This window comes from Desmodus rotundus, chromosome 2 (assembly GCF_022682495.2).
Source record: "Desmodus rotundus isolate HL8 chromosome 2, HLdesRot8A.1, whole genome shotgun sequence".
Lineage (NCBI taxonomy): Eukaryota > Metazoa > Chordata > Mammalia > Chiroptera > Phyllostomidae > Desmodus > Desmodus rotundus.
This window is the reverse complement of record NC_071388.1, coordinates 33,681,621-33,708,765: the sequence shown is the minus strand read 5'-3', so window position 1 is coordinate 33,708,765 and position 27,145 is coordinate 33,681,621. Positions and strand designations below refer to the sequence as shown.

At 43.5% G+C, this 27,145-nt stretch overlaps 1 protein-coding gene across 9 annotated transcripts in view; it reads right to left on the bottom strand.

Moving 5' to 3' along the window:
* The window catches only part of FNDC3B (fibronectin type III domain containing 3B), a 319,350-nt gene that overhangs the window by 57,062 nt on the left and 235,143 nt on the right, over positions 1-27,145 (bottom strand). For 6 of the 9 annotated variants that reach the window (XM_053918082.2, XM_024563540.4, XM_053918083.1 and 3 more), the window contains 8 exons: positions 25,882-25,935; positions 11,354-11,478; positions 10,069-10,243; positions 8,165-8,251; positions 6,859-6,997; positions 4,894-4,965; positions 2,451-2,584; positions 670-775 (listed from right to left, as the gene is read on the bottom strand). In XM_053918082.2, coding sequence (XP_053774057.1) covers positions 670-775; positions 2,451-2,584; positions 4,894-4,965; positions 6,859-6,997; positions 8,165-8,251; positions 10,069-10,243; positions 11,354-11,478; positions 25,882-25,935 — 892 coding nt within the window. The remainder of the gene's footprint in view (positions 1-669; positions 776-2,450; positions 2,585-4,893; positions 4,966-6,858; positions 6,998-8,164; positions 8,252-10,068; positions 10,244-11,353; positions 11,479-25,881; positions 25,936-27,145) is intronic. The other 3 variants (XM_024563559.3, XM_071220570.1, XM_053918084.2) reach the window with 2 other exon arrangements.

Here is a 27,145-nt window from a genome sequence, read left to right as displayed (position 1 = left end):
ATAAACAGTAGAACCATTAGGCAAATTTCTTTACATTTTAAGGGAAGGGAAGAAACAGAAGCAAATCTTTTTTGCCATCAAAACCAAGGTCACATTAAATCAAGATACATGATCTAAAGTTGGCACGATGCTTTATATTTTAGACATAAATTGTGGGAAAAAATATCCTGATGGATTTCTACAGGTTTGTATTTGCAGTTTTATGTGCTATAAACTACTGATACAAGAAATGCAAATATAGCTGGAATCAAAACAGGACCCACACATGACAAAGCAGCAAAGATGAGGAGGAATTAGATGTTACCTCATTTCTTGGTTTATCTCTAAATTGGGCATAAGTTGTTTTTTTTTTTTTTTTTAATGCATGATGTTGAAATAATTCCTGAAAAAGGCAGGCTGCTCTGAAACACTTTCTGGAAAAGTGCCCTCTGAAGGGCAGAGGGCAAACCACGCATGTGGCACCATCGGGAAGAGGAGGGCGAACAACAGCGAGCAAGAGAACACAAACCTGAGCCAACATACAGTAAAAAGAATATGGACACTTTTCAACAGAAAAAATAAATGGTGTTCAGAGGAAGATTTCCAAGTTACTTTCAAAGCATTAAGTCTTAAACTTGATCTCCAATTGCCCAAACTGTCACACATCCGTGTGAAGATCGGTTCACTCACCCCACTCTAAGTGGACTTCTTTGTGCTTTGGTCTACCCAAAACCCTCGGAGGTCGACACTGACCTGGTGCAATGCTTAGTGTGCGAACAGGGAGACTTTCAGAACACTGCAGGAGAAACACCGGAGAGAACCATCTCTTAGTTACTGCGAATTTATTAGACCTCTACATACCAGGCAAATTCCACCCGTAACTGTAAATGCCACCAAAAGGGCACTGCACATTGTGTGTGTACACGTGATTTCCCATGTAATGAGATCTTGCCATGTGTGTTTTAAGTGTGGACGTATACTGCATATGGCACGGTAAAAATGATTATTTTTGAAGTCAGATTTGCAGACAGGAGTGTCACGTATCCTAAGCACACAGTTATTTTCCTTTAAACCAAAATTAGAAGGACCCTTCATGAGGACAGAAGAGGACACAAAACGACAGCTGGATGAAAATTTTAAATGGTGCCATAAATGGCTAACCATCCACATACAGAGCAGAAAAGCAAATAAAGTCAGTATTAATCAACTGAGTCTGACATTAGCCAGCAGGTTCTATGACTGCGAAAATAAGTAGGCCTTCTTTTGCAGGAACTGATTGTGTAAGGCTGGTAGTGCGGAAGCTGAACCCCTTTTTCAGGAGACAGGAAGAGAACAGGACAGAGCTATGCAGCTCAAGCAAACTCATTCTTCTTCCTGAGAAGCCGCACAGAGAGGTACTCTACACACTGAGCAGCAGCACAGCCTCTGTGAGCCTCGGGTGGGGTCTCACACCCGGGAGCTGCCTGCGGATAATCTGTGCCTTGGGTGTGGAGATATCCCACACCTCGGGAGGCACAGAGAGCACTGCATAGGAATGGTCTAACTGGGCCTCCTCACAAGGAGTCCTGTGAGTCTGTGGGCCGTCTCAACATTACAGGGCGGCGGAGGGCGGGGAGAGAAAATAACACAGGACAACACTGGACGTGGGTTGACTGGCAAAATTAAGACCCAAATGGCAGACATTCTCTTAAAATAAATCAACCCAGCACAAGGCTACAAAGCACCATCTCTCAGTCTCTTAATGTCTGTTTCTCTCAGTATTAATGGTTTCAAACCATAGTATTAAATATCTCTACAATAAAAATGTCTTTTTACCATCTGGTCCTTCACTTTCTGAATGTAAGTTACAGCCATTTAGACAACAACTATCTCACTTCTAGAGCACTTCTTGTGGTTATTAGGTTACTTTGAACCTCTGAGAACACCGTGTGGTTGAAACCAAGGCTCTCAGTGCACGAACCGGCTGGTCGGAAGTCACACGCAGGGTGTAAGAGAAACCTGCAGATGCGGCGCTGGGCGGTGCACAACGGCACGTGCTGCCTTTCAGCTCATCACAGAAGTGCATGGTTTCTATAGTAACGTCCAGCAGATGGCAGCAAAGGTCCTTGAGGAAGGTGTGTCTCATGTTTTCACAAAATTGCCAGGCGTGTTAACACTGGAGAATGTCTTTCATTCTGACCCATTCTGTGCTTTCCTACCACTGCAATAACCGAGGTTCCCCTTACTTAGCTAACACAAAGTCCAGAACACTCAGTTCCATGGTCACATGGGATCACAACAATACCTTGTAAAAACTAAGTGACAAATGTACTTGAAAATGTTATGATTCAGTTGAGAATTATCTGGGCCTATCTTTTATGTCCTCTAAAGTACAATTCAAAGAAGTGATACACTTTTTAAATGGCAATTTTCTCCTGACGTCATTGATGGGTTGTCTGAAGTTGACCAGAGATGTTTACTGAGGCTCATACCATAATCCCACCGACCTGACTGTGCCCGCCAGTACTGATGCAGCATGCTCGGAGTTTGTACAAAGTGCCTGGCTTCAAGTGGGTGAACGTGTACTCTGTAGCTGCTCCGCTGTACGCCACTTCCCACTGGCCTGCTGTAAAACAAGACTCCTGTATGAGTGTATGCCTTTGGTAAAAACGTAAATAGTATTGACAACTAATTAAAAAAATAAAAGCTTTAAGTGGTTTCCATGAAAACCAGCATCACCTATTCTTTTTTTAATGGCCAAAAGGCTCTCTTCCCATTTCCTTTACATAGTTGAATATTAAAGTAACACGGAGTCATTTTTAATACTAGGTACTGCTGGCTAGACTACGAAATATCACCATTACTACACTCTCCGACTTGGAGCGGTTTGGGTGCTGGAAACCGCGCAGATCTGTAGTTGGCACGTGGGAGCGGTGAAAGGAGCCAGGACCATGTCAGGAGAGCTGTGACGTGGTCCTGGTGCAGGGAGGCTGCTCAGGCTGAGGTTTCTGGTCAGTCTGCTAAAGAGTTTCTCCCTGCTTTTATCTGCCTGGAGGTTGCAGGGAGGGAAATTTGAATGAAATCCTCCCGTTACAGACTGAGTCCTTCAGGTAAAGGCCTGCTGTCTTCATGGAGCCCCACTTAAAAGACAAAAATGCCTAGGAGTGTAACCAAGAGGAAATACTCAGTAGGTGACCCAGTTATCTGACCCTTCTTGGGATTAAAGAAAGCAATCAGGGCCACTGGAGGCAGCTGGGAGCCTGATGAAGCCGATGCCACCAGGGAATAAGCTTTTGGAGTTGCTTCAACCCACTGCCTGCCTCACCAATCTGGACTGCTAGGGTGTCTTTTCCTCCTGTTTTGCTCTCACTAATGCTACATTCCTGGTTAACTGTTTTGCAAAAGCCTTTTACTCCATGAAGTTGTTGTAGGGAAAATGTTTTTACCGTATTCTGTGTTATTTTACTAAAGTAACTTCCATGAATTGCTACGGTTGCTTATTCAGTTAGATTTACAATTTAGTTACATGCACTAGGGCTGCAGGGGAAGGGAGAACATTAAAGATAGTTATCCTGACAATGCTGATTAGGAAACCTGAAAAGCTGAATGGGAATAAGGACCACTAAAAAGTTTCAAGTATCACTCTATGCACTGGCAAAACTGTGGACTTTAAGGAGAGAATGACATCTACTTTTGACTTGTCATCAGTGGTCAAGAGCCATGACAATTTCAACTACACGTAGGTTTTCACAGTAAGCCACAGCACACACATACACGCCTCATCTCTTAGGTGGGTGTTCTAACTTAGCGAATATGACTTTGTACTGACAACAGCTGTGCCCGTCTCAAAGCGTTCTCATGTTTCTAGCTTAAAATAGGACCCGATTAACAGGAAGACCAAAGCACTCCAGGTGGTTTCTGTGGTACAGAATAAAGAGCTGGCCACACACCTGGATTGCTTGTTTGTAAAAGTTACTGTCGACTCTTTTTCTTACAGTATGTGGGGCTCCTATGCAGGATCGCTTTTGATGAAGACAGTGACTACAATGATTATTAGAAGAGTGAGATAAATCATTTTTAAAGTTCTGGTGACTATATATTTTTTAAAAAGCTTAATGAATTTTACTAGGAAGATCTAAGAATTTTTAAAAAGGCATTATTTGAGGAACCTGATATATAACCTTGTCCCACTTTGGTCCACATAGTACGACGAGTAATGAATAAACAATCTAACTCGGAAATCACAACAAAGATGAAAACATTTTCTAACTTGTTATAAAAGTTCGACACTTGTCACTAGCCTACAGTAATACCGTACTTTGTTTGCCATCGTTGTACACGGGAATGTGTAGGCTACCGAACTTGTCTGCTATCCCCACCTTATCTTCCTTGCTGATTGCTTCTGACACTCACTCTGCTTATAAGAATGACCAGAGAAAAGTGTGCCAAGGGAGGTGAAAAGAAGTAAATGGTATCAGTCTATTACTTAGGACCTGTGGCTTAAAGAAATAACATAAAAAATTTTAAAACATGATAAAATATACATTTCAAGCAGCTTCTTCTCCTTGATGCTGTGTTTGACAGAGAAAAACTGTCAATATGTGATTAAGATTTCTTTATTACGATATCTCTACCATTAGAACAGGGTTGTCCAACTCATTTTCACTGGGGGCCACATCAGCCTCGTGGTTGCCTTCAAAGGGTCGAATGTAATTTTAGGACTGTATAAATGTAACTACTCCTTAACTAGGGGCAAGGAGCTCTACATTCAGCTCTTTGAAGGCAACCACGAGGCTGATACAGCCCCAGATGAAAATGAGTTGACACCCCTGATTTAGAATGAATGCTTGCCCACTATTACTACACAGATGTTTCTCATATTAGAAAATAGGGCTTGTTTTGGATTTGAATAAAAAGCATTTCCAAAAACTTTACCTTCAGAATTTCCATCTGTAATCTCCAGCAAGTACTTGAGTATTTCTGAGCCACCATTGTCCTTTGGAGGATCTGGAAAGTAAGCAAATACCATGTTAATTATGAAAGGATACTGATTTTTATTGGTAAATATCACTGAAACCCATAAAATCATTTAATATTATACTGCCTTAATTCTGTATTTAACCAAAAGGCACAATTAATTTTATTTCATGCAGTTCCTTTCTTGGCAAACAAAAGAAACAAACAAAAACACCATGACAACTTAAATGCTATCAGATTATTCAAAGTTCTTAGAGCTAGAAATGGCAAAGAGCATTTATTTAGTGAAACATGAGCAAAACTCAAAATACGAGTTGATTTTTCTAAGACTTATGTTAATACATTTACTTTGAGAATTCTGAAACCTGCTCTTTCACATTTAGTGATTTTTATATAAGATGAAATATTTATATATTTCTTTTTAATTCACTTATACTATCCCTGGCCAGATTCTTTTGAGAGATGGATGATGAGAGAGAGAGAAGTGCAAAACTTATTGACAAAATAAACAAAACACCAGAATATAATAAATCTGTACCATCACAGTCTGCTATTAATCAAACTTTATTTCCCAAGCGAAACTAACACAAAACCAGAGTTGTGCATCGATGAATACATAGACTGAAGAGGTGACGTGAGGAAGAGGTCCTGGCTTATGGCCAGAGCCCTGCGGCACTCTGGGTACTCAGTCCTCTTCTAACTGTGTGCGACTTTTCTCTTCTGAGCAGAAACACATCGTGCATTGTAATTTCGCAAGACCGTGCAGAAATTACCTCTGCTATCAGTCAGCCACCTCTGTACTTCAGCTGTACGTTCAGATTACTCACACACAGACTCAGAAACGTTATTTCCCTTCTCCTTTAACCTGCTATTTCCATTAATGCATACAGACTTCACTAATAGACATTTAAAACAACAAAGTTAAATATTATAGCATATGGCTAATAAAAGTAAATATATGGTGTTAACAGAACTTTCTAAGATTTTCTGAGGACAAAAAAGCTTTACAGTCTGGCAAAAAGCACATCTAGATTTTTATAGTTTCTCTTAATCATATCGATCTTCCAGGGAAACACATACCCTAATAATTCTGTCTCAAAATTATTAGGTAATTTGAAACCCGTTATATGTCTCAGTGGTTGGTCTCCAACAATGATTTAATAATATTTTAAATTCCCTTTATATTACTGGGGCTGCCACGTAAAATCTTATTTTAAATCCTACTTTTTATTTTCTACCTTTTAGGCAACTAATATTATTATGACATTAGCGATCATTTTATACATATTATAAAAGCTTTACATGTAATTGCAAATGTTTAGCAACATTCCAATGGCCTTCATGTCCTTGAAATAACAGAAGCAGCAGAGGTGAGCCACAACATCATTCTACCTGATGTCCCCAACCACTACACAAAATAGGAACTTAAATAGGAAAAATGCCTGAAGTTGAAGACCTCTGGCTGGTCATATACAATTTACAACAAAAACTAAAATCCTCCTAATTCATTTTAACTCGTACACTGTGCATGTCAAAACTTACTCAGGATGGCATACCTAAAATTTGAAATTTATCTTCAATATTAACTTTATAAAACAAAATTTTTACATTCTTAAGGGCAAGCTATTGAAGAATGAAATATATTTCAGAGATTACTACATTCAAATCAATAATACATTAAAAATATAGGAGGAAAACCATGTAATACAGGAAAATCAGAAAGTAAGTGAGATGCTTTTAAAATTGTCCATTTTACTAATTTGTGGAGTCCTCTGGATGTTTCTCATATGCTTTTTCCAAATGTGTAAAACCCCAGTAAGTATTGTAAACTGCCCTTTTATTTTTTATTTCAGTTTGTCACTACTGAAATTAATACATTAAAAAAAAATCTGTCCAAAAAGAAGCAACAGCAGCGACACATACCCCACTTGACACTAAAGCCGTGCGATGTCACTGGGCCTTTAATGAGGGGTCTTGTAGGCGGTCCAGGCCTGTCGGGACTCGTCGTACAAACCAAGACTTCACTGGGACAGCTTTTCCCTTCCGGGTTAGAAGCAGTCAGCTACACGACAACCGAGAGAACATGAACATGCTTGAGATACCAGCTATCCAATCAGTGGCGGTTTTTTAACATGGCATGATCAAGGCATCCATAAACTCACAGACACACACACACACACACACACACACATTTTCTCTCTCAATCTCAAACTACTGATTTCTAAGCATTTATGAAGTACTTATTTTCTCTATAGTTGGCTATTAACAATGAAAAATAAAATAAGGTGGGTTTTAGCTGACATTTTTACTCTTTCAACAAGACACAAAACAATGCCAGCTACCACCATCTCATTCTCAGTTTCTGTGGAAGGAAGACATGGAGGGGGAGAAAGCGGACACGAATAACCTCACTCGTGGAAGAGTAGGGCAATGCCACCTTGTGGAGAAAAGCTAGCAGTATAGCTTTGTTCTCACAGCCAGGGTCAAATAGCAAGGGTTCCTTAAAATCTCAGAAACTATCATTTTCCTCAAATAGTCACGACCTTCACTTCAGAATTTGACAGCTGTGTACTGAGTGACTACTATATGCCTAGTAACACCATCTGACCCCCAAATTACAGAAGGGAGGGTGGAATCTTCTCTCTCCAAAACCCCCACTGTCACCCTGGAAAGCAAGCGCTGTGCGCAGGGGCAGTAAACAGTCTGCAGCAGCCCGGTTTTCTCTCTCTTAGTGGTTGCAAAGCACTGGTTTTGGCAACAACACAAAATCCTACGTTGGCATTAATGGTGGTTGTTAACAACGAAAGCAAAAGCCTAAGTGGGGAGGGAGTAGGTAAAGAAAAATAAAAATGGTTGAGAAAAAAAAAAGGGCAGAAGCGCAAAGGCAAATGGAGAGTAGAAGAAAAATCCGATTAAAAGGAGAAAGAAGGAAGGGGAGGGTGTGGTGTGTGGGTGAGAGACAGGCACACTGACCATTTGGTTTGGGTCTTCCCAGGCGGGCCGTGTGGCCATGCTGTAATTCATTACAGCACATTATGACAGTTTTCTCTCTCAAAAGTAGGCTTTAAAATTAAAGTTTGGTGTGCATTTTATAGTGTTTCTTTAAAAATGTAAATGCAGTGAATTTTAAAAAAATTTTGACCTGTAGCATCAATTTAAAATAGTAAGTGGGTGAAACATAAAACAGCTTCTTTTTTAAGCAGTTCAGGTATCAAAATGACTGACTCACCCTGAATTTATACTGTGTGCTTCTTTTGAGATTTTTCACAGTACAGGTTAATTCCTCTCCAGTGTATTTTGGGTGGAAAAGGGTATCCTGAAAGGGCAAAGCCAGAAAGAAACATCAGTACCATAAAATCTGGGCATTAAACACCTGTAGGGTTTTTACGTTGCCTCTTTCCGTCATCGCCAGCAGGCCAGCGGTCTGGCAGCTACTGCAAGAGTGTCAGAAGCGTTGGTGCTGAGGACAGCACTCTAGCTTTAGGTAAAAACTTAACACTCATCACACTGTAATTTCTCCTGGGTCTGATCAACTTTATCGTGAGGCTAGTAACTATTTTAAATGAGAACAATGCTCTTGGAGAGAATGTAAAAGTTTGCTTTGCAATAGATGCCACCATTTGCTTTCCTTAAGAGCAAACTTTCCCTGGTTACCCAATAAGCTTTTTAAACAAAGAACTTAACCACCAAACGGTAGTTGTTACAAAGCAGTACATGCTTTAAAAAATTATTTAACAATGTTGTCCTGAAAAAAGCCTCCTGCACTGAGGCCTTCACTGCCAAGCTGCACTGTGCTATGCAATAAACTGTGGCCGAGATTTCTGACCTCACAGTGTCCTCTTCTGGCCAAGAAAGAAAGGACAGCTTGGATGGGGAAGGGAGGATCCTTTAAGAGAATAAATATCCCGCTAAAGGCCGAATGTACGAAATTCATTCAATATGACTATCATCCACCCGTCCAACATCACTGAGACCTTCTATGTACCAGGCCCTCTTTTCTTGGACCCAGGGGTTCAGCACTGCCCAAGGACAGGCCAGAGAAACTAACGTGCCAGTTGGAGAAAGTGACTAAAACACAACAAAGCCTATACATAAACACGAAGCATATCACACGGCATTAAGTGCTGTGACAAAAAATTAAGCTGGGTAAAAGGATAGAATGGTGGACCAAGTAAGGTGCTGCTTTCTATAGCTGCGCAGGTTAAGTAAGGCAGCCACATGTGGCTCTTTAAACTTAAATAGAATTAAAAATTCAATTCCTTGAGCCCCAGCCATATTTTAAATGCTCAACAGTCATGTGGAAATAGGCACTACCTTATTGGTCAGCACAAACTATAGAACATTTTTGTCATGGAAAGCTGGATTAGACAGCACTGCTTTACAGATCAGGAAAGGGCTCTCCAAAGAGGTGACGTGTGCGAAGAGACCTCAAGGAAATGAGGGCAGTGAGTCACGGCTATCTGGAAGGGCATTCTGGCTGCAAGGCTCAGGACCTGCGAAGGCCCTGCGGCCAGGGCACGCCTGGTGTGCTCACTGAGACTACAGAGGCAGGAACAAAGGCTGTGGGCACCGAGAGAGCGCAGGCTTTTCCTCTGAAAGCAGAGGGCAGCACTGAGACGGGAAGGGTTTTGAGCCCAGCACTGACAGGATCGCATTTTATCTAGCAGGATCACCCAGGCTTCCTGCACAGGGCTGAGTCTAGTGCAGTAAGGGCGAAGGGGGCGGAAATACTTCAGAGGCCATCACAGTAATCCAGAGGTGAGACTGTGGTGGCTTGTGAAAGGGTTGTCGCCGTGGAGATGTTGAGAAATAGTGATATTTCTGAATAATTCCCGAAGGAAGATTTAAAAGGATTTGCTGACTGATTATACATGGAGTCAAGGATGCCTGGGAGGGTTTTTACTTCCCCACACGAGAGGATGGAGATGCCACGAGAGGATGGAGATGCCACGTACTGAGATGGGACAGACTGTGGAAAGGACAGGCTGCTGCTGCTGGTGGTCGCTGTAGTGGATGATGTTAAGGGTTTGTTTCTGAGTTTGTGTAGCTAATCTACTTTCGTGGGGCCCTGTAGTTACGCCAATACTGACTTACACAGAACACATGCAAGGGTGTAAGACCGGCAAAACTTACATTCTCATCCTCCTGGATTTCCAAGGTGTAGGTGACCGCTTCCTCAGGGGAACAGCCTTCTGGTTTATTCCACTGCAGCGTGACCCAGGTGACCCCAGCGCGGACAAGCCTCGGTGCAGAGGGCATCTGAGGAATGTTTCCTAGTGTGTAGCACACCACCTCTTGGCTATAACCACTGCAGAGAAATAAACCCAGGAGCCCACAGGTTTAGGAGCACGCGAAGAGCCTCAGCACTTTCAGTGGGGAAGGACAGGCCTGCCTACTGCCCGAGCTGCTTGGTTGGAAAGTCTGGGGCGTAGGGGTTCAGTAAGCAAAGGAAGGCGTTTTGAGATACTTCCTACCACAACTTTTGTTTGCCAATGTCCCCCTTTAGTCTCCTGCTTAAAAAGCACACTGCATTATAGGACAAATATAAGAACTTATTTTCCCCCCAAAAGCGCCCCCACAGAAAGCACAATTCAGTGCAATGTTTGCCAAGCTATGAGCCACAGCCACCAAGGAGCCTTCGACTCAATGTGAACGTAAACAACGTCTGTTGATAAAATAAATGTTTTACAAATACACAGAGCTACTTTTCAGCAGTTTGTGGGTATTTCCCATCATTCACAAATTCTTCAACCGTGGAAGCCTTTATTGTTGTCTCTCTTCAACCAGTGAACTCTGAAACTACAATGGCTGTCACGGTGGAGATGGAGACTTGAAAGGCTGGGACCAGTGGTGTGCTGAGCCTTTAGGGTTTTCAGTAGGCAGTGACGAGAAAGACCTTTCCTGTTTCCACGGACACTTTGCTGTACACCTGCTCTTGTCTCCCTCCTGCGCCTCCAAGCGGCGGTGCCCTGGCAGTTCGTACTTTCTCCCCTCCTGTGCATATCCGACCTCAGCCGGACGACAATGGCTGGCCCAGCACCCCTCTCTTTGCATCAGGAAATACACATAATTGAAAAAGGTAACAGAATGAGCAGTTTGCTAATGTGACGAAAGAAAAAGGCACGGGACCTGAAAAAAATGCAGCTGCAAGAGGGATTCCTTTCAATATCTGCACTGTTACCTTCATCTTGGTTCTCAGAGACACCTCCCAGGGCCTTTGCATTCTGGCCTGCAAGATTGCAAAGGGGACACCCAGAGGCATTATCACCTCAGAAGTGGCCTTCTTCCCTCTGATTAAGACTCCTTCTCGAAAAACCTTAAATTGGTTCAGTGGAGGCAGCGGGCGTCCTCATGCCTTCTGGCAGCATGAGAGGAAGACTCGTAATGACCAACAAAGGAGGACAAGGAAACGCCATACCTGGTACCGATGTCATTCCGGGCAGCCAGCCTGAAAGTGTACCCCATTGCCGGACAAAGCTTTGTCAACTTGCAGTGCTTTTGGCTCCCAAAGAAGCACTGCCTGAAACCACTGTTTCTTTTTCCCTGAGAGAAAAGTGAAACAAGACATACCATTTAACAAAAATAACCATAAGAAAATGAAGGAACATTTTGAATAACTGTTTAACTTCCTAGTTTGGATGAACTCAGCCAAGAGCAGGAAAGCTTCTAGCAAAGTGTGTTTGCTTGCACATAAAAATGTTCTCAATGCAATGTCATCCTTAACATGAAGGCACTTCAAAAAATTCCATAACTGAGATGAATAATGCACTGTATCTGTGACATTTCTAATGTGGCTTCAGTTAACAAAATAAAAAGACCCTCTCAGGCACATGACAATACCCAATTTCTCAAATCTTCCTCACTCAGGTTGGTCACACTGCCCAGTCCAACCAACTGAGAGGAAGCCTGCAGCCCTGGAGGGACCGCCAGGGTGGGAAATGCACAGTCCTTCCCAGCGTCTGCCACGCAGCTGAGGACCGTCCGCGCAGCTTGGTGTGCCACGGAAAGCCTCCCCAGTCTCTTCTCCTCTCCTGTCTTGCCTCAGCCACCAATCTCCCCACTTGTACATTCCGGCGATGGTGAGCTATTTGCTCACTGATCCCTAAATATTGGTCACATGCCTTTGAATCATCTTGTCCACATCTGCTGTTCTCATAACAGTGCTTTGGACAATCTGGGAGCTCAATCAGTACTTGCAGAGGTGAAATGAATGGCTGATAAGCACTTGGAACATTGGCTGAATTCATTTATATGTATTACAGCTACTCTTAAATGTCTTATGAGACTGGAAATGTATTTTTAATGCCTTTTTAGCCTTATATGATGCTTCAGATTCCTTGAAGTGAAAAGAAAACACTCCAGTGGATTCTCTTAATAGACCAATGAATAAGAAAAAAACCCCACAAAACTCGACTGCACTGTGGCGTGCGCAGAAGCATGGACTACGCACACCAGCAGTTTGCTAGAACAGGTATTTCCTACCCGCAATCCACAGTATTTTATCTACATTCATGCAAAGAAAAACACCCGCTAACACTGAAAGTATCTTAGCATTCTAATCAGATGGCTGTGCCCTGGGCGGGCCTTCAGAAATATGTTTGAAGTTCTCAATTTATTTTATTAAAAAAAAAGACGAAAGCACATTTTCCTCCTAAGCAAATTCAAACATCTTCCTTTAAGCAGACCTCCAAATGCTTACCATTAAAACACATTCCAGGTAAATTTTAATTACAAACCAAATAAACATACAACTAGCTGGAAGTGTTACTAGGGTGACCAGATTAAAAACAACCTTGCCACCTGCATCCTCACACTGACCCTCCCCCACCAGCCCCTCCCTGAGCAAGGTGGTGCCTTTCCAAGACAGGAGAAGTCTGAATCTCTTCAAGATCCCAAAGTCTTTTTATCAAGGGTTCAAATAACTTTCAGGTGCCAACAGTAAAGCATAACATTTTTCTACTGCTCCTTGAGTGAAGTCGCTGTGTCCTTCTGCTTACTTTAACCTTGAGTGTTAAGGTTGCAGCAGACGATTTATTCATATAAATGCTCTTTATACACACATTTGCATAATTATAGCCAGTGTCTGATTACACTCTGTGCCCCGGTAGGTTTTGTATCCCTCTCAGGCTGCAGTGTGATCTACCTTCTTTTTCCTCTATTTCTGAGCTCAGAGTAAACAGAGCAAGAAAGGCACATCCTGCCGCCGCGGAAGCCTCATCCCTTCCAAACCCAACGCTGGCTCCCCTTCAATGCCTCATTTTTCGTATTTCTTTGTTTGGTCTCCTTTGCCCATTTCTGGCGCTCAGAACTACAGCCAGTAAATAAAAGTCAGTCTGTTCCTTACTAGGTTGATCTGCTTTAATATGGGGAAAACCAGACTGTCTGTGATTTAAATGAGAAGAAAGAGCACGGAAGCATCAGTGATGAGAACTAGACTTTTTATCTTTTGAAGGGCCATCCACAGCAATGGGGCTCACTGAAGAATGGTGTTGGGCGGGCGGACGGCATTCTGTAACCTTTAAGACATTTCCTATGTCGCTAACATTTTTATTTTCAACTTCAGTATCAGAACAATTGCTAAATAAACTCCAACTTGTTTAGACAAAGTATGCCAAATTTTCCATTTTACTGCCTTCCAAGGTGTACTTTGTGCATGGTCCTTAAGAACATGAAAAAAAAAAAAAAAAAAGAGCCAGACTTGCGGGAACCTCAGAATCCAGTTTGAGAGCCGGTGACTATAGAGTCAGAAGGGGGAAGGGTACAAATAGTGCACAGAGTTAAAGAAGTAAGGCTTATTGGTGAATTTTTAGAAGCCACTGAGAATACAGCAAACACAATGGAAAGTAGGTTAAAATATTTCAGACATTAGAGAAGCTTTTGAGTAAAAGGAAATATTCATGTACAACATGGAGATTATTTTAAAAGGGCCACCTGGGAAGACAAAAAATAACATTCATAAAAGTCACTGCAGGGAACAGTGATCTACAACTGAGAAGGAAGCACATGAGGATGGAGAAAGCCCCTGGCTCTGGATGCCCAATGGCTCCCACAACCCTCCCTGGTCTCCCAGGGCAGACGGCGCCGTGCTCTGGAACGGCTCTGAGGGCTTAGGCATTAAGGTCTATGTTCAAACGTACAGGTGATGTTGAGAATCTGCTTATAAACCAGATTCTCAGGTTGCAAACAGCATTCATAAGTAAAATATTACCCAGTTCTTCTTGTTGACAGAAATGGGTAGGATTTTTTGTTAAGAAAATGATCTAGAAGATTGAAAGATTTAGACAGACTGATAGGAATTACATCATGAATGCTTAATCATTGTTTATCAGAAATTAAATATGCGCAAGCCTTTAATATGAGTGAAGTTTTACAGATGGCAAATCATAACTTCCAGATTTTATAGGTAGCACGGCTTCAAAGGATTGAGAGAGATTACAAACTGTGAAATGTTCCCTGTTATAATAAACCCTAACTTAAACGACACAGGATTCCTGAGATAGACTACCTTTACTTGGAAGAGAAGCTTATGCTTAATAACTTAAAGTCATCCTGGTGCAGTTTCCCATGAAAACAGGCCCTAACAGAAACGGGTGATCTGACCGTTTGTAGGCCTGCTGTCGTCAATCTTCCGGCCAAACACAGGAAGCAGGTACGTCTGGGGCCCAAGCCCTACCCTGGCCAACCACTGCTGCTAGGCCACTTGTGGTGATTCATACAGAGGAGAGGAGAGTGGAGAGTGGGGGTCAGGGGTGGGTCTCAAAAGGCCCAGGTGCTGGCTGGTGCCCAAGGGAAGAGCTGGGGCCGGGATGCTCTTCCAGGGGAGATCGGGCATGCAGCATGTGAGCAATGAGGACCACAACCGCCCTAAGATGCGCACCCGAGTTCCTGCTCTCCTGGGGAAGACAAGAACACTTCACCCCAATTAGAGGAAAAGGGGAGAGGGGGCTTTGAGCCCATACCCTTGATCATTCTGGAGCAGACCTGGCCCCTGGGCTCTATCTGACATGAGGCAATATAATACCCAGCCTTGTTCTGGCCTAACGTTCTACTGCCAGCGCCCACAGGCCAAAAAAGGCAGGTTTTCAGGGTTCCCTGGCTTTTTTCCATTTCACAGTGCAGGCCATGCCCGAGCACACATTAGGTTCATTCAAGGACAACGCTAATCTTTACTACAACGTGAAGCAATCTTGAAGTACAGATCAACTGTGTGCCAATAAACTTCACGGCACTCAATTTGGCATGAGCTGCAGTGTTATGAACCTGGGTTGCTTTCTTTTGTTCCTCTTCTCATTCAACTGAATTTACGGCCCTTGCTAATCTACTGTCACCCCACACCCAGACCCACCCCGAGAGCACCAATTTAGTACACTGGGCCTTGAGACGTGTGGAACTGGGTTGCAACCAGAGCCTGGGGCACCACGTCCTCTGCTTCTGGTCAAATGTGCTCTCCAGGGAAGCACCGGATTTGGAGCAAGCTGGCAGCCAGCTGGCTCACGTACACACAACATACTAGATCAGTCCTCCCCCAGGCCTAAGCTCCCCAGTCTGCCTCTACGTCCTCTGTCTTACCACCGAATAAAAATACAGTGCATGTCATCTACATTCTAGACCCCACTGGCTCAGCTATTCTCCATTCCCACTAGCATGTCTCAGGCAGTGTGGTCCCCTGTGTACCATGTGTACCGCAAACCTTATTTACCACGAAGTCCACCAGGCCTAGCCTGGACATCTCATTCATCTTGTCCTTGATGAGCAAGTGTCGCCTTTCAGTTCTAGGTTCACATTCTGAAGGGGGTCAACATCTCCGGAGGTAAGTTCCAGCCCTATAACACTCAGAATACCACACACTCTAGCAACATTTGCCTCCCTGTTGCTCCATGCTCATCTTCACTTTCTTAGAAGGGTCAAGAATTTGGTTACAAGTCTAAAAATAATGAATCCAGATGTCCTTCTGGATCCAACAAGGTCCCTGCTAAATTCTGAAGAATGTCAGTAACGTCCCACTTTACGTCAGACTTAAAAGGTCCCGGTCTTGGGAAGGCAGGGGTGAGAGAAGAGAGCTTGGAGGAGTGGGTAAATATACTTATGCCGTTATGTAGCACCGAATGACTCATCCGTGGAAACATTTTTGTCAAGATGTGTTAATAACCACAGGGACAAAGAAGTTAACCTTATCAAATATTGTTTCATTGTTTAAAATGAATTTTGAGTTTAATTATAAATATAAAAGGTCTTAAATACTTTGAGGAACACAGACTCCATTTTCCTATTTTTTATCTTCTGCAATTTAATTATTGCAGAAAATATTCTACTTGAATATTTTCCATTACTTCCTATAGTTTTAATAAAAACTAGCTATTAAACAAAATTATATTTCTTAGTTACCTCCCTCCCCAACAAAAATTTACATACTTTGCTGACCTGCTGCGAGTCACCCAAAGGAGTAGGACATGAGGCACAGCCATTAATTGGCAGAGATACTGTTCACCTCCGGGGTTCCCTCTCCTTATCACTAAGGGAGCAGGTAGGGATCTCTTTCATCTGTCACCTGAGCAGAGCAGGGTTTGAGTCCCGACTGACCACTGCATTTCTGGGTGCACATTATGTCTTCCCTCTCCCTCTCCCCAGAACACTCAGAAGAGAAGCAGGGGTAGGAAAAAGAGTTATGTTGTACTTTCAAAGTTCATGGCCTCATATCTTACGGTCTAGTTACTCAAACACACCACATGTGCTATACAAAGATAAAGGGGAAAAGATTTATTAATGGTTTCTCATGACTAAGAGTCAAGAGAAGCCTTGTGTCACATGGTGGTGATTTTCAACATGTCCAAAAACTCTTTGATATTCTACTGAGGAACAAAATCTATGGCCCTTTCTCTTGAATGTGGGTGTGCTTGTGACTCACTTGTAACGGAGAGAACATGAAGCTATGTGACTTGCAAGGCTAGGTCTGCATAGGTGATGAAGCTTCTGTATTTTCCCTGGGAACATTAACTTTTGCCATTCTGACTCCCCAACGGCTGCCATGCTGTGGAGGAGCCCCAGATGACGTCCTACCAAAGCCATCAGCCAACACTAGACTTGTGAGGAAAGACCGCACTAGAATATAGGAACCCCTGATGAGCCCTCCCAGCTGAAGCTCCAGCAACTGCAGAACCCAGACGAGACATTCCCTCAGAGTCCTGTTCCAATTCCCACTCATAATCCCACCCATAATCCAGGCACATAAGAAAGTGACTGCATTAAGTCATTAAGCTTTGAGTTAATTTGTTATGCAATATTACACTCTTCTATTTCGATGTCCATCCTTTATGTTACTAGTATGAAGTTTCTCAGTAAACTTTTGTAGATTTGTCCTGTACTACAAATGGCCAGGAAGTACGGGAGCGGAAGTGTGCATGCTAGAACCCATGTTTAATGTATGCCCGAGTAAAGGCTTCTATTTTCTACACGTACTCACAGTCCACACCTTTTCCCTCAGAACCGTGCGACAAAGGCAGGCCTCTCTGAAGAGATTTTAAAAACTATTTTTGTAGATAAATGAAATTTGTTAATCAAGGGCAATAAAGTTACTTCATCTTACTGAGTTACATTTTAGACTAAATTAAGATTTTTCGAAATGCTATCCCCAAAGTTGTAGAGAATTGTGGAGAGATTTTGAACAGACATACAACAGTCTTCTGACAATGGTTGAGGGATGGTATAACCCAAAGCCACATGAGTGAACAAATTAAAAAGCTTTCCAAAGGGCCTCTACTGGTAACCTCTCTTTGGTATCTGTTTAAAAACATACAGTGGAATAAAGTTCCAGTGGAGAAATCAAGTTACAAGTGGGGATACCTATTTGAAAACTGGTATCTAAGTATATGAAAAGAATTTGATTCATTTGCAACTAATTTTTAAAGTTAAGTTTAAAAGTAACTGATAATTATAAAATTATGTAACAGAAAGGCTGAAAACAATTTTTTTCAGGTCAGTTTTTCTTCTTTCTTAACTTATGTGTCTTCATAAAGCTGTCCTCAGCACTTGGGAAGATGAATCAACTAAGCGGGTTGTTTTCCTGTTAAGGAATTAACACATCCATGGCCAGTTCTAACATATAACTCACACATACTCCAATTAATTCAGGCTACAGTATTTTCCTGCCAGGAGTAGTTCTGTAGACTGTGGGGAATGTGGTTGCGCTGGCTAACATTTCCAATTACCCTGGCACTAATGACCCTGGAAGCTGCTATTTCCAAAACTGGCACTAAGAGATGAAGTTGGCTGATATTTTCAATCTCCTTCAAACTAACAGACTGGAAATGATCCTTCCTGTTCCTCTTCCTGGGGGGAGAAAATAAGAACGGACAACACAAAGTGCCAGAATCCACAGTGACCTGGCTCCCTCTGGTCATGTGAGTAGGAGTCTTCCTGATGTTTTCTCCATCTACGGCCCCTTTCCACCGACCTCCTTCTCCTACAGGTTCTTTTGCAGCCATGCCTGCTGCCCTCTCGATCTGCTCTTTCCAGATTTGATAACTGTCTGCTAAAAAAGTTACATGGATTTGGTTATCAGTTGTTATGTGCTTGTAGCCTATGGCTGCTGGATCCAGACATGGGCTGAGCGATCCTGGGCTGGGCACTCTTTGTAACAGGAATAGTTCAACCTGTCAGAAATGGCAGAGATAAATCAAATAAAAAATAAGGTTGTGCTGGCCAACTGAACTACTGCCAGGCTCGAAGATTTAGTCTGCTAGGACGTCTATATTTAGAAGTTGTTCCAGCACTGGCCGACCCCAGGCAACATCAAAGATAAATGTTGGCTTGAGAAATAAAAGAGCATGTATGTGCAGCATAACCATATATAAGAAGGGTTCGTAACAGGGAGGTGGAGACACCCCACATCTGGGGGGATTCAAAAGGTCCTTGTGCCAAAACTCGCTCTCCCCTCAGTGACGCCTCTTTCGTTGTACCGAGCACTCTGGCACAGAGGAACCTTCAAAGGTTAAGAAAAGGGACTGGGATACTTTGCAGTCTCAGGCTACTAAATAAATACTGCATTTATTTCATCCCCTGGCACACTCATTTTTTCTAGTAGTGGAAGAGGCAGGGGTGACCAGGTCCTTTGACTTGCAAAGCAAGTCAAAGCAATTTTTCTGTGTATCTGTCCAAAGATGGTGGTTCAACAGATGTCAACTTCTTTGATAAGATCAGTGTTGAGACTGATCCCAGTGAAGGGAGAGGAAAGGAACAAGGCGGTGATTTTGGAACAGGCAGCCTATACTATTCACAAGAGATGGATGCACTCAGTCTGCCCACCTAGCCAAGGCCTAAGCAGGCACAATAAACCAACAGGCACAACAACCGTGAACTGGTCAGTAGGGTGCCATGGGCCAAGATGGGTATTCGAAATTTAGTCTCAGCCAGAAGCTCCTCACGAATTCTGTTGCCTGAACACATCCCTCACGTGTGTGACAAATGATAAGCAGATGGAGAATCTGCTTCAGGTGTGCAGATGACTGGGCTGAGGTCCCTAAGAGAGAGGGCTCTTTTTAACGCAGCTCTTTGCCTCAGGTTCCTGCAAACCACTCAGAGTTGTTAAATCCTTCCTGGCCTAGTTTCCTTCAACAGGAGCTGGAGGGGAGGAAGCTTCTCCCCAGCTCTGTGACAGCACTCTTGGGCGTGGCGGTGAAGGTCTGTGACTGGGCACAGTGCTGCTGCTCTGCCAGGCCACTGGTTTGGCCCAAGGCACTGTGTGAAAGACGGGTTCTGATGGACAGGGCGCCAAACCAACCTGAGACCCCACTCTCCAACTGCCTTGAGGGCTCTCCCTGAGAACGACCAAGAGGGCACATGGACCCAGGCCTTCCCGGTTTTCTCCACTGGACAGACATGCGGCCCAAGGCAGCACGGCACCACAGACAGAGAGTCACCTGCATCATCCTCAGGGAGGCTCTCCTGAACCCCTCTGTGAGACCCCAGTCACTCTGCTTCCCCTTGCTCCCGTGTCCCCAAAGGACAGTTGCTGTCTAACCTGAAAAGCCATGTGCAAAACAAGTGTTCTGCCAAGATTAGCAATACTAACTAGTCAACACCTAAGTTAAACAGTTATCTGATTCATAAACTAGATAGCACCTGTGTGGCCAGCTCAGTTCCTAAAATGAGCACGGTTGGCTGCTCCTGAACTAGGTGTCCCAGAAGTGACAACCTGGGGCCTGCCACTACGGTTTCTGCAACAGGACTGCTGGGCTCCACCTGCCACTGGCCTTGTCTGCTCTCTCCGTTTCAAACTCTACATCCCTTGATTTCTATAGTATTCAATGTATTCTTAGTCCACTGTATTTTATGGCTATGTTGGCCCATTAGTCACCAGGGAAGCAAGATGGGAAATCCCTTTTTGGTCTAGCTGAGTCACATGTGAGGAAGATTCTTGAGAACTCCACTAGTCCATTCCCACAAAGCAGTTTTTCTGGGTCTCCCACATGTTCCCTGTGTGTCTTGTCTGGAAACTAAGCTCATGGCAAGTGAGCATCTATATACAGCATTGCGTCTGTTTTTGTTCAGTGCCAACCAGATACACTGACCTCAGGGTTCCTGTGCAGTTCCCAAAAGAAGAATGTCATATTCCTTTCAGTCGATCCTTCAAACTGCTGACCTCTTCCTGCCCCAGGTCTTAACTTGTGCTTAGGTGAAATAAAATAATTACACTGAATCTCATTCAATCTTAGCCTTCCTAGGAGATAAATGACCCAATCTTTCAAGCGGAGAAGCTGAGGCCTGGAGGTTAAATTATTACACTTGCTGGACCAGTTAGACACAAAGCGGAGACTACTAGCCCGCACCTCTTCAGGTGAGCACCACATCGCTGACACAATCGTCAGTACGAAGCCATGCCAGACTCACAAGAAGACCTCCGGACACGAGTATTTGCTGAGTAACTAGCTGCAACAGCACCAGTCAGTACTCCTGCACAGGATGACTTAAAACTATGTCTGAGAGAACGCACAAGTTTCCATAAATACTTCCTTTACTGAATTTGTTTTCTAAAATGGAAAAGAAAGTTCCTACTTGACCGTAAAGTTTGCCCTTTTACTCAAGTTTTCAAGGAAAAGGCCAGAACACCATCCCTTAAAACAGACTGGGCAGGCATTTACGTGTAAATCAATGCAGAGGTTGGTAATTCCTTTGCATAAAAGCCCACCCCTGCTCTAGAGGTCTCTAGGTCCTCATCCTTCCCTCTTAGCTTCTTCTAGAGAAGAACTCCCACCTCCACCGTGTCACCCAGCAGAAAAGCACAGAGGGGCCAACTTAGCTTGGAAGGGAGAGAGAGGGGAAAGGGGCAGGTCGGGGGGATTAGCTTAGGGCAGCCCAAGGAGTAGTGAACTGTAAGCACTACCACCATGAGAAACCTAGCATCTAAGCATTGTTTTGCTGTTAAAATGGTAAGAAGCTTTCCTCCTATTCATAATTATGGATTAAACTAAAACTCAATTCATAAAAGACTTCTTGTTGTTTGTTTTTTAAATCAGCACTAGGTGTAATACTCAAATCTAGCAGAAGAAAAAAACCAAAGTAAGGTCGCAAACCTGCTTTCTGCCAGCCTTCAGAATAGTGCTGACTTGTGAATTAAACGTGGGGGCAGGGGCACCTCGTGATCAGGAAGAGACTGAAATGTAATGACGACTCGTTCAACATTCAAGTGGAAACCCGCCTTGAAAATGGCCTTCTGCTTTGGTGCTCACATGGGGAGTCTCCTGGAGGAGCAAATCTTCAAGGCCAGACTGCAGGTTCCAGGGCTCTAGACACTTCGACTCACCTGAGCCAGCGTGTGTGGGGACACAGCCAGCCAAGGCCACACCTTTCCAAGTTATGAAAACTGATCTGTTTCAGGGGGAAATGGAAACTTACGGCCATAGCTGAAAAGCCAAAGACACCTGCGTGTTCCATGTTTACTTGCTCATTACCATCTCACAGTCACAGTTACTTCCTGCACTGATTTAAAGATGAAGGGACTGCCTAGTTAGGATTATTACCAGAGACAAGTAGGCAGCTAACCCTCTTGAAGAACAGTTAGTGAGTGATTTCTAAGTGAATTCTACAGCACAGTGATGTGACAGTATTGGCGAGACATTTAGGAGATGGTGTAGCAGCTTTCTCTTCTGCTGTAATGTTTCGGTTTTCTAGTTCCCATTAGGGCCACACCTGCCTTCAGGGACCATTGCTATTGAGTCAGGTGGCTCTTCCCAAGGTCAGCTCAGCCCAGCAGTCCCAGTCCTAGAAGAAACAAAGGCCAGGTACTCACTGGCCTCTCTGCTGCTACTCTTTCATTCATGGAGGTCATCTTCTAAGAGGCTTGAGAGCTGGTTTTGATGCCTGTGCTTTAATTTTACAAACACTTGCAATATTTTACACTAACTGTTTTATTGGAATGGTGACTGGACACTGAACAAAAGAAGAAAGTATCCTGGGAACTTTAACTAGTGCTGTTACGTTGAGATAAAAATATGGGCACACTCAGACATTGGTGGCGGCATATACAGGGATGGGACCGTCTCACCTCAAGCTGTAATTCCTAGACCAGGGGTCAGAGCAGAAACAGGCAGCGTGCTACTCATGAGCACAGCCTCCCTGAGACTCTGACTAGGACTCATCTCTCTGTCAGGACGAGATTCGCTCCTGTATACACCCTACAATTTTGCCGCCCTTTCACCTTGTTCCTACCCCCCCTACCCCCCCCCCCCCCGAAAGACAGAAGCTATGGGTGAATGGCTGGGACACATGTCCTGGGAGACGAGAGCTCTTGGCTCTGGGGAGTGACACTAGCAAAACACTCCCTCCCATTCTCCTGCCCCAGCAGACTCCACTAGGGCAGGGCCCAGAAAACGCCCCCAGTACCAGGCGCACCTGGCTTCTGAAAACGACCAGCACAAGATCTCCGAGCAATAGCCAGAGGCTCATGTGTTCACACTCGCTGCAGGTCTGATGTTCTCTGTTCATATATTTGCTTTTCTTCTTTGAAGCCAAGGCCTGAATAGCATGGGAATGTAGAACCAAAAACCAACACAGGTGAGCTGCCTCCAAGAGGCTGATCCCCAATTTAGCCACAAATTTTATAAACACAGACTGTCAGAGTGCTTCATCAGAAACTTTACTTCTGAAATGATAGGATGGACAGGAATGAACTGGTTACCATTGCTGGTATTCTCATTGCCAGGAAACCCAATGGTACCACTTCTTAATATTTCTAGGGAGACTAGAAAGGAGAGAGATACAACACAAAGCAAATAAGCTACTGGATGGAAGCTTATTCGATGGAAATTTTTGGAAAAAATTTTGGGAGCACATGGGTAAGTTTCTTTATCTGTCCAAAAGTATAGAAAGATAGCACGACATTAGCTTTTTCAGCCATCAGAATAAGGACGTTACCTGGGCCCTGTCGCGGACTCCTCACATGACAGTGAACAGTGTTCCTGGGCATGTGTATGAACTGAGAGGTATGCTCCATAGACGCAGAAATCATTAATCAACAGACCAAACAGCAGTGAAAAGGATCCCCAAAATGCTCTCTTGTTAGGAAGGACAATCCTAGTAAAACCAGCTTTGAGAGAGCATAAGTGATACTGGTGTACATACGCTGATGGGCTGAGAACCAGAGAAGTCAAGTGACCGGTGTAGAACTTGGAATAGAATCCACGTCTTCTAGTCACAGTGTTCTTTCAATTATTCTGTTTCTAAGGGGTACTATACAGAGTTTGGGGTCAGAAGTTTTGGGGGAAGGTGAATATCGTGCCATTGAATGTAAAAGGATTTCTGTGTTAACAAAAGGCCTACGGTAGGTGAGACTTAATTAGCCTGCATCTCTAATAAGGCTCATCAGTGGGAATTACAAGGTGGGAGAGAAAAAAAGAGAGGAAAGGGAAAGGTGGAAGAATTAAGATGGGTATAAGGAAAAGACAGAAGGAGAGCAAGTAGCGGAAAGACAGGAGAAGGCCAAAAACAAACCACTTAATATTTTGTGGCCACTGGTCTATAGTGGGTCCTACTGATTGAAAACGGTCATCAGAAATAGTTTTTCCATTCCATCCAAGGCTGTGGTGTATTTCCTCCAGTATCATGCCAGGGCACTTCCGATTCAGATTCAAAAGAAAGGAAGTCAACAAGTGAGTCATTGGTACCGATTCTTGTAGCACCTAGGTTTTCCCTGGAGGATGCTCAACTTCTTTGATGTTACTTATGAGGCAGAGAAGAAGCAAAACAGAGGGGAAGGAGAAAAACACACACAGTTGCTTTATTACACTGCCCTGAGAAGATATCTGAAATGAAAAAAAGCCTGCTCTTTAGTGGTAACTCTACCTCAATACAAAACCTCAAATATGAGAGAAAACACTAGGTCAGTGCAATAAAGCAACCCACTTACAACAGACTTCCGTTCCACTTACACTCATCCTTCAGGAGGAAGAGGAGAGGGAAGATGTTAACTGTTCTCACAGGGCAGCCGGGTCCCTTTCCCGCTTTCCTGACTGCCTGTAAAAATCTCTTCCCACAAGGGCCACAGAGGTAGTTTCACTTTCCCATCAAACCACCTTAAAATGAAATCCACCTAATCTGTAAAACTGACGGTTACGTCTGAGATTTCAGCAGTCCGTACATAGAAACCATTCACAAGGATCCTAAGAACAAGAGATCGTTGTCTTTGGTAACTTGTGACTCTAGCTGTTCGGATGCAACCCAGATGGGAAAACCCGCTCCTGCAGAAAGTGATGAAGGGCCCCTTCTTTCACGTCAAAATTTCATCAGGAGAATTCCATCCAATTTTCATTCTATATTTGGTTAAAACATGCTTTCCATACTCGATAGGTTACTTTTTGCCTAAACCTAAGCCTGAGTTCTAATTCTTTCATTCCTCTGAATTTCAAGACTAGTAAACTTATGTTTCTCCCCCAATTCCACATTTTCTGTTCTTAAAATCCTTAGTCTGCTTGCTCAATCACACAAAAATAGACTAAAGCAAGGATAAATGAATGAACAGAATTAAGATCTACAGGTACAAAAAGTACAGATGCTTTTCAGAAATGAAAGTCCCCTACATTGTTTCCTTCCTGAGATTTTGTAGCTTAGCAAGACCAGAAATGCACTTGGTCAGCATTCTGCTCAGAGTGGCCTCAAAACAGGGAGACTCCACCATAAAGACCTTTCCAAGGGCCTCAGCGGACAGAAACAGCAAATGGGGGCACACCTGTTTCAGGATATGCTAACTCACAGGGTGACCACACCTGGGTAGAGTGAGGCCTCCGGGTGCTGCTCCACTCCCCAGACAGCACCCATCAGTGCTACACCGCAGTGCGCACGTGGCATTCAAACTCAAAAAGGAAAACCAAACTGTGCTTCCCGGGCCACAGGGGGTTTACCTTTTCAAAACCATTTATGTAGATCACATAGAGCAGTGAGATGACAATCATTTTTTAATACTAATTAATGAATGGCTAGACACTGGGAACTCCAAAATAATTAAGACCCTGTATTTTCCTTCAGTAGCATTTCTTGCAAACATATGTTTTAATGCACAATTCCTTTTAAAAAAAATCCTCACTTGAGGATATGATTATTGCTTTCAGAGAGGAGAGAGGGTGAGAGCGAGAAACATCGATCAGTTATGGGCCCTGACTGGGGACTGACCCACAACCTAGGTATGTGCCCTGAACAGGAATCAAACTCACAACCTGGTATATGGATCGACGCTCCAAGCAACTGAGCCACCCAACCAGGGTTTAATGCACAATTCTTTATGCTACTTCAATTCATATTCATTTTTCAGTCAATAACTACTGGCTTAAATATTTCTCTACTTACATTCTTTTTTCCGTGTTTAGCACATCTTAAAAAAGAATAAAGAAATAAAATGGTATTTGTTCAGGAATTCTACTTTTGAAATGGTGTTTTAGATGAATATGAAAATACGCTTACCTCATCCCATTCTAGAAGGTAGTTGGTGATTTTTGAGCCATTGTCAATTGGTGCCTAAAAAATAAGAGGAGGCGGAATTAGAGAAAGTTGTTCACAGACGTAAGTAATGAGCTACCCACTTGGTTTAAGCGTAATGTCTATGTTAGTGCTATTCTAGAACCTTGGATACTCCTTGGTCAAACATTATCAGACACCAATTTTAATAAAATTCAACTGTAAAGAAAGTCATCCACTATTAATAAATCATTACCGCAGAGAGCCAAACCTGCCTTCCCTACCACCTCTACCTCTACACCTTTATCTTCTGGGGAAAAAAACTCTTAAGAGGCAACTTTAAGTTTAAGAGTAGAGGAGAAATAAGGTAGCTAAGAAACATAGGCACTGCTTGGGGTCTGCCAGGATAGAGCTGACCCAGCTAGGTCCAGAGTCAAGAATCTGTATTTTTGTGGCATAAAGACCCCCCTCAACTATTTTTAAGCAAAAATGAGGAAAAATGTGATTCTCTGACTAGATTAGACTATTAGACCTTCATAAGTTAGCAAAAAAAAGATCATTTGCTGTCCTCTTAAGAGCATGCTGAGATCTGCTTCACTGAGAAAACAAGCTTTGGACAATGGGAGGGGGAGCAAAAAACTTTGGGGAAAAGAGTGTTTTGCAGGATTAGACCTGCCAGAGGGGAGAGTAGCACTGGAGTCCCTTTACAGCACTAGGGGAGTAGGATAGAGGAATGAGAGAGAGAGAGAGAGGGGTGCAAAAGAGGTGTGAGAAGAGGGGGGGGAGGGAAAGAGAGGGCAAAAGAGGGAGGGTGGAGGGAGGGAGGAAGAGAGAGAGAAAAGGGAGGGCAAGCAGGAGAGAGGGGGAGAGAGAAAGAGAAACTAAAAAGTGGGGGAGGCAACCAAAAAGGGACCATGGCCCTACTGCAAAAATGTATCTGGGCCTGGCTCCTCCCTGGGGAAAGAACAGAGCCCTGGAAACTGCTGTGTCCTGCCTCTAGCAAAGGGCAGCCTGGTCACCAGAGCTGATCTGAAGCCCAGCTCAGCTGTTTGTCATGTGTGGTCTGATGTTAGTAGCTTAATATCAATGTTTAATTTCTTGTTCCAAGAACAGATGTGTGTGATAAGTAATTGGAAGAATATACCGTATTTTTCAGACTATAAGATGCACTGGACCATAAGATGCACCTAGGTTTTAAAGAAGGAAAATAGGAAAAAAACCCCGCTCCACCGCCACTGCCCCCCACAGCGAGCCAGGTAAGCTACATTCG